The sequence below is a fragment of the Pseudorasbora parva genome, chromosome 10 (genome assembly GCF_024679245.1).
Source record: "Pseudorasbora parva isolate DD20220531a chromosome 10, ASM2467924v1, whole genome shotgun sequence".
NCBI classification, from domain to species: domain Eukaryota; kingdom Metazoa; phylum Chordata; class Actinopteri; order Cypriniformes; family Gobionidae; genus Pseudorasbora; species Pseudorasbora parva.
Genome location: NC_090181.1, coordinates 29,180,072 through 29,188,008, shown reverse-complemented (window position 1 = coordinate 29,188,008; position 7,937 = coordinate 29,180,072). Strand labels below are relative to the sequence as shown.

Genomic DNA, 7,937 nt, shown 5'->3' with positions numbered 1-7,937 from the left:
TACACTTATCGGTTATGGCTTATCGGCTTATCGGTTAAAGGCTATGGGTGACGTCACGGACACCACGTCCATATTTTTGTTTACAGTCTATGGTCCAGACCGAAATCCCGACCTCAAATGTTGTGGGCTAAGTTCGTCTGCATCCAGGCTAAATATTCATACTAAAAGCCAAATAAATTCAATTTTGAATTAATGGGGACTTTAAAGCCCCAATGAATTGCCTTGAAAGGTGGAGAATTATTCAATGTGTTGACGCAATTTCCACTGAAACAGGAAGACAGGGCGGGGCATATTGAACAGCCCCTCCCCCTTTTTAAATAAAATAGCGCTTTGTTTAAATCACAGCTAAATACAGTTATATACACTATCTTATAGATATAACAGACTAACATTTTCATCCTAAAAGCCCAAAAACTTTAAACACTTTTCATTTAATTGGGAATACCATAATTGTTGGTAGAGTAGGTCTATTTTAAAATAGTTTGATCTCACGTGCCAAAGAGAATCCTGTGGAATTGCCTCAAAGACGAGGATTTTTTTGGCATTTAGTGGATCCATTTCACTCGTGCATTAGATTTGTAAGCAGCCAACCATGCATAGTCTCCGATGCAGAGCTTTCTCGGGTCATATGTGCCTGTCTAATCCGTCTTTTCCTCTAACCCTACAGAGAACTGCGAGGAAGCGCGCGTATGCCCACCGTGGATGCCATGTGGTCAAAGCAGCTGTGCAGCTGATGACCAATGACAGGCAGCAGACGCCGCGCGGAGTTGCAGTATGCGTCGCGTCGCGCTGATATTTAAACCATCCTCACATCGCGCATGCCAGAGATGCGAGCTGCAGCGATTTCTGCGCTGAGAACGGAAAGATGCTGCCTCTCCCGAGCCACCGCGTTCATGGATTAAACTGGATTTCAGGACACACCTGTAGATTTTCCACCTACTCTTCTGCATAATGCCTTATCTGAGACAGTTACTGATTTTAGCGCTCTTTCTGGGCTCGTTTGGTGAATGCCGGAATAAACACGCAACGAGAGAGAGGAGGTGGACAGGAGCTGTGGACACTCAGAAACATGGGACGTAAGTGGCAATTCAATCTGTGACAGCTACTTGGATTGACATTTAATGCTGATGGTGATGGGAACTACACATGCACGTTGCTGGGCTCACTGTTAGTGATGAAAAAGTTGCTGCTGCTGATAATGATGATGATGATGACTGTTGTGGTGCTGCTGATGATGATGAAGATGAAAATGATTGAGGAATGTCTGTCAACACACACAACATAATCTTTGTTTTACATCTATTTGCATAGTCCTGAATTTTCAGATCTCATTTGCAAATAATGTCAAAGAATCCCTTATCACTGCATGCTAAGACTTGGATTTTTACTTATTTAAGGCAGCCACTCAAATTATTTTTGTTTTTTTGTTGGCTAATACCAGTTTTTACAGTGTAGAGTGGCAGATATTATGTGATTTATTAAATTATAGCAATTGTGATGTACAAAATGACATACAGTAAGTTAACTCTAAAATGCTTTTTCCTCGCCTACTTCTCACATGAAGTGATCTTTTCATCTGAAAATCCAGGAATGAATCAATTTCATCACACAAATCTAAAGTATAATTCAAATTAAAAAGTTGCTATACAGATTAGTCATTTAATTTTATGCATTTGATTAATTTGATGGGGGAAAGCTAGATTTGTATTGTTGGATGAATGAAAACGTCTTACCTTTTGAAAACAGGAAAAATTCACTTACACTGTCAGACTCTTTTCTAAAGAATAAGAATAACACTTCTGTTGATCGACCAAGTGGGCACAGTTATTGTCTGATGCGGTTATTATCTCCAAATAGTCAAATATCATGTCGGATATTTATCAGTTCATTACTAATTACAATCATTTGATGATAATGTTTCTGATTTATGTTATCAAAGATGATCACATTAGAACTGTGATGGTGTGACCTCATCCATTTATGTTTTTCGACCACCTTTATTAGCCTGATTTCTATATGACAGCAGAATGCAATAAATGAGGCCAGGGGCCGGGTGCAATTAACGTGACCCAGACAAGTGATACCGCCACTGAACCGAAACACGTATCAATGGCGTGCTCGGACTGGTGCTTCTTACTCAGACAAACAGCCACGTGTCACAGGCACGTTTCGCCCATCTGCCAAGGACAGTACGTTGGCACAAAGCTGTCCTGACAAGCTGACAGGGGTACAGCCACATGGGTCTATGAAATTAAAAGAAACAAGCAATCTTCAGAATTAACATGATGTTAGAGTGCAAAATCCTTCAAATTTGCATGAGTAAATCCAGCAGTGTCGCTGCAGACAGGGTGCCAGTCATGGCAAGCTGCCTTCTGTCTCATGTTCGCAACAGGAAATAAATTACAAATGGCAAGAAGCTGTGGTGAATGAGGCAGTTGACTACTCACAGGATTCTTTTGAGTCCCTGTCAGTGATTTATTATCACTATAAAGAGTTAATTATGTTCATTGCTTGACTTGGAACAAGCACAGTTCATGAAATCCAGCATTTGGGGCTCATCAGCTCGTCTGTCGATAAGATCTCTAATTTGAAACAGATCCGGCTGCAGCAGCTAGTTCACCACTGCCTTAACAATTTGTTGATACAAGCAACGTGCACGATTTTAATCCATCATTACACTTTTGCGGCTGCATTTTCACAGAAATTATGTAAATGTCATTGACTTTGAGGGCTCAAGCTGAATTTTTCATGTAACCTCTGCTAGTTTCCACTTAATAATAGTGCGCATTGTCCAATTTCATGATTTCTGAGTGTTTGTGTGACTTCAACACCCACAGCTCCCTGGCAAAGAAGCCGCCAGATGTGACAAAATCACGGCGACTGAAAACGGAGCAGTTGTTGAAAGTGGACGATCATGACTTCACCATGAGGCCCGCATTTGCAGGTTAGTTCATCATTCTCCTGTGTTGCAAATGTGAACTGAATTCCTTTATGTGCCACAACCTCCATCGGGAGTCTATTTTAGAAACAAATCTTCAAAGACATGTACAGTATGTGTAATGTTAAAGGTTTAGTGTCAACCTCCTCCACGAGCCAACTGAAGATTAGTCAAAAATAAGACAACTGTACTTGGATCATGAGACTAAGAAAGAAATAAGTCCCTGTTGACAAAACTGATAAAATACTATTACAAATTCCTCACTCCATTATTGACCTGAAATACACTACAATATTTTTAGCTGCATTTTTTTAATCTAATGTACAGATTGCAAATATTTAGCATGCACAATTAATGTCAGTTATTTGACCAACAGGCATAAAATCTACATTGGCTCCCTCTAGAGGGGTAAACAACATTCCCATCAAGGACTGCAGTAAAAAGACTGGATTTCAGTTTAACTGGATTGCATATGGTTTTGAGAATTGGAGTTTGTAATGTGCATTAGGCTGATGAATTTAGACTATTATTATTTAATATTTATCCAAACAGATACCTGCATAAAATCTCCAAATATGAACTGCTGTCTGGCTGATAAAACATTTAAATAATGCAGACATAGATTCTGCATTTTTTCTTGGTTACTGTGATCAAATAAGTACATTTGTGTCATTGATCATGTGACTCTTTGTACATACAGTCAAATGTTTTTGCTTCCATTGAAGCAAAATATGCTCTCCGGATCATATCAAATCCTTCTGGAGAACATGATAAACATTAGGTTTTACACAAACTTGTGGAGTTCATGCAGAATGCTGCTTGTCATTAAAGGGATAGTTCACCCAAAAATGAAAATTTGATTTACGCCTGGGGCATCCAAGATGTAGGTGTGTTTGTTTCTTCAGTAGAACACAGATGAAGATTTTTAACTCAACTGCTGCTCGTATAATGCATGTCAATAGAGTGTTTTTTTTATGAGAGTAAAAAACACACAGACATATGAATGCATATTAAACCCTGCGACTCGTGATGACACATTGATGTCTTAAGACACAAAATGATCGATTTCTGCGAGAAACCGAACATAATTTATTTTTTTCTATTTTACCTCATAAGCAGACAAATCTCATCTAATATTCCCAATGGCATTACTTCAGACAAAGAAGGTCAAAACCTCATTATAAACCTCATTATTGTCTGCACGGATCGGTCGAATGAGGAATCTATGTACACATATCTATGATCGCCCCATTGTTTTGACCTTACCTGACGGAAGTACTAGCATTGAAATACTGGATGAGATTTGTCTGATATGAGGTAAAAAAAAAAAAAAAAACATAAATACGGTTCGGTTTCTCATAGAAACCGATCGTTTCGTGTCTTAAGACATCAATGTGTCACCACAAGCCACAGGGTTTAATATGGATTCATATGGCTGTGTTTTTTACTCTCATAGAAAAACACCCCATTGACATGCATTATACAAGCAGTGGTTGGAGTTAAAAATCCTAATTTGTGTTCTACTGAAGAAACAAACACACCTACATCTTGGATGCCCTGGGGGTAAGCAGATAAACATTTTCATTTTTGGGGGAACTAAAGCAACTAAATGCTTTATGAAAATCCTGCAAAATTGTCTGGTAAATATTCCACTCGACTTGATGATATTAGTCTGTTATATTATTTCATGTAGTAAATTACAACTTGTTAATTATCTGTTACCTGGACTGAGAAATAAATAAAAAAATGTCAGCGTTTTGCATTTTTTATAAATATGATCAAACAAAACACTCTTTGGCGAAATGAGGGATGCAGTACTACTTTAGCTACTCAAGATTAACATGAGATTGACAGAAACTGTGTGTGTTTTGAGCACTTTAACAAAACTATGGTGTTTGATCCCAGGTTTTTTCGAGTCGACTCAAACTTCGATGGAATTGGCTCCTCAACTCCATTGACTTTACATCAAAACATGGGTCAGGAATAATACAAGATTGTAGTCCAAATTAATTTACCAATGACTTGAATAGATACCAACGTTGCAACATAGCTGTTGACGATAACGAATTTTACAGAGGGAAATGTCACAAAATACAGCCATGAACGAATATTATCATTCTTCAAGAATAACAATGGAAAGATGATCTGCATAGTTTTATTTAATTTATGCATTGGCATGCATTTGCTTTGACCTTGATTCCACACATTTCTTTTACAAAGCAATACCTTATTAAACTCATGCAGATCAAACATAGTATTCTTTAGCTTGGCATATGAAGCTTTGTACACTTTACTCAAGGTTTTTACACAAGTTTTAATGAGATTTACACTGTCACTTTTAGCAGTATTAACAATCAATCAGATCACATAGAAACAGCTGGATGTGTGTGCAAATTGATCCTCTGGGAAGAAGAGATTTTTAAATATGAAAAGTAGTTTTCCCCAAAATTGCCTTTTATTTATTCACTTTCATTTAGTTTCAAAACCCATATACTCTACTCACTGTAATATTTTCAGTGAAATTAAAGCTGCCCTAGAATGAGCTGAAACGATATGTTAAATTGTTCTCTAATATCTACATAGAGGGTATGTGGCTTATTTAAGGGCAAAAATTGTTCAGATACAGTTTTACAGGTCCATTTACAACCCTATAAATTGTCCCTAGGATGTAATGCTCTGTTTTTGCCTTATTTCTTGCCTTATTTCTTGGAAGAGTCATGAATATTAATGTTGAGCTCTGCTCTGATTGGCTTATTTCAGCAGCTCACAGCAGTTCAGTAAAGCGGCTCTTGAGTCCTGACCGCCCTGCCAGAACACAGAATGACACTTTAAGCAGAACATCTCAAATGGAGATTGATAAAATACAGCTTGTTCATTGGTGTTTTCAGATCATCCACGCACGAGAGAGAGAGTGCGCGCGCTTGCGGTTGCCAGATTTCAGTCATTTAAATTTCCCAAACAGAGCTTTTCTGTGAAAAGAACACATCCGGTGATTTACCTAAACATATCCAATCTGGCAACCATATGCACGCAAGCTCTCTCTCTCTCACGGATGATCTGAAAACACCAATAAACAAGTAAGCTGCATTTAAGCAATCTCCATTTGAGATGTTCTGCTTAAAGTGTCATTCAGTCTACATTTTAGACTTGTCTTTTTTCTTCAACATTATTGCATGTTTACATAAAGTTAGTCACAATGTAGGCTACGCAGTGACTGTGATGTACTCTTAATAGAAGCATGCAAAAACATAATAGGCCTACTTCAGTTCTCAAAAAAAATATATATATATATATTTTTACACAATGAATAGCCTTATCAAATGACTGTCGTTTTAACTTATATGGTGGAAAAGGTGACGTTTGCTAGAAGGATCGCGTCAACGATCTGTAAGCAACGTATCTACGTATTTTTTAATACAAAATAATATTACCCTTTGTCATTAGACACACTATTTAGTTTTGTATGGTACTTGGAGTTTCCTTTTGTTACTGTACAAGCATCTTGCGTCATCTAGACAATGCGGTCCCTTTAAGAAACTTTCAATTTAATCAGAAATTGTTTAAACAGTCAATAAGTGGATAAATCACTACTTACTGCTTGCAGGAATATAGTTGCCCCTTTCTTCAGTTTAAAACACTGAGCGAAGCTTGCTTGAAATGGGCCGAACAAACAAACGATTTGTTGTGGTATCCGATTATAATAAACCTCAACCATGACTGTTGACATATGAAAAGTCCTCACGTCTCCTGCACAACCTAATTATGACGTGTGTCATGTGAGCCGTTTTTGCTATCTTCAAATGTCTTTGTTTACCTGCAGTCCCAGTTACCGTCAGTTCCGCCTGACAATGAACATGCTTGGACAGATGCAAATGTTGGGGGCGTGCATATAAATGATCCCCAACGCTTGCATCACGGTTGGGTTTATGTTGAGAAGCACTTATTTTTCTGTGGTGTTTTTCATGCACGATATTTACATATGAATGAGAAGGCAATGGTGTTTGAGACTCACAGTATGTGATGTCCATGTACTGAACTCACAACTTTAGTATTTCACTATGGCAAGGATAATTAACATTTTTATTCTAGGGCACCTTTAAGTGATAATCATAGTAACAAGAGACTTTGAAACTCCTACAAGGATGAAAAAACACCATAAAGGTATCATAAAATACTTATATCAAGTTTATATATTCTGTAGGCATATGATATAAACATGGCAAGGCATGACAATGTCAAATACTATTGGTTTTTTTGGGGGTTTTTTTGTCTGAGACATTTTTTCAGATTAACATGAGATTGTTACATTGTAAGTGTGTGGGTGTGTGTGTGCTGTGTACAAACAAAATATTACATTTTTTATAGGCAAGAATGTAAGATTGTTAGGGAATAATGACTTCATATGGCTTCATATGGACTTTTATGGTGGTTTTTATTTTTGTCCTTTTTGGAGTTTGACAGTCTATGACTGTCACTATAATGGTGTATGTATTCAAAAACTTTCCCTTTTGTGATCCATGGACAAAAATAACAGCATAGGGGTTTGTAATGACAAAAGGGGGCGAAAATCATGTCAGAATTTAAAATTTTCTATGATCTATTCCTTTAATGCAGAGACTCCTTTAGTCTACCACGGTTAGAATGGTATTAAAGGATGATATAAGGGAGAGCTCAGGGCTTTTCTTTGTACGACACTTAAAAGTTTGTGCAGAAAAGGCTAAGAACTAATGAAAGTTCTCCTGCCAGTCCATACAGTCCCCCTATTATTTTTTTAATGATGTGTTCCTATATAGGGCAAAGAAAAAGAAACACGCCAGTGTTTGATGCTGTTCCTCCTATGAATAGAGTATCTGAAAAGTCACTCATTTGGATGCTCTGACTCGGCGTACGTTTGGGAATTGCTCTTTGTTCAGCAGGGGGTCACAGAAAAGGGAATGAAAATAGCCCAAACATATTCACCCCCTCAAACGCATACACAGATCTGTCATCTCTGTCAGTG

The 7,937-nt window shown here is 37.6% G+C and overlaps 1 protein-coding gene across 1 annotated transcript in view; it reads left to right on the top strand.

The window, feature by feature from the left end:
- The first annotated feature begins 399 nt into the window (after positions 1 to 399).
- The window catches only part of gabrr2a (gamma-aminobutyric acid type A receptor subunit rho2a), a 32,680-nt gene continuing 25,142 nt past the window's right edge, over positions 400 to 7,937 (top strand). Inside the window, exons 1-3 of the mRNA XM_067455775.1 lie at positions 400 to 578; positions 668 to 1,076; positions 2,838 to 2,944. Of these exons, the coding sequence (XP_067311876.1) occupies positions 952 to 1,076; positions 2,838 to 2,944 (232 nt within the window). The 5' untranslated portion in view covers positions 400 to 578; positions 668 to 951. The remainder of the gene's footprint in view (positions 579 to 667; positions 1,077 to 2,837; positions 2,945 to 7,937) is intronic.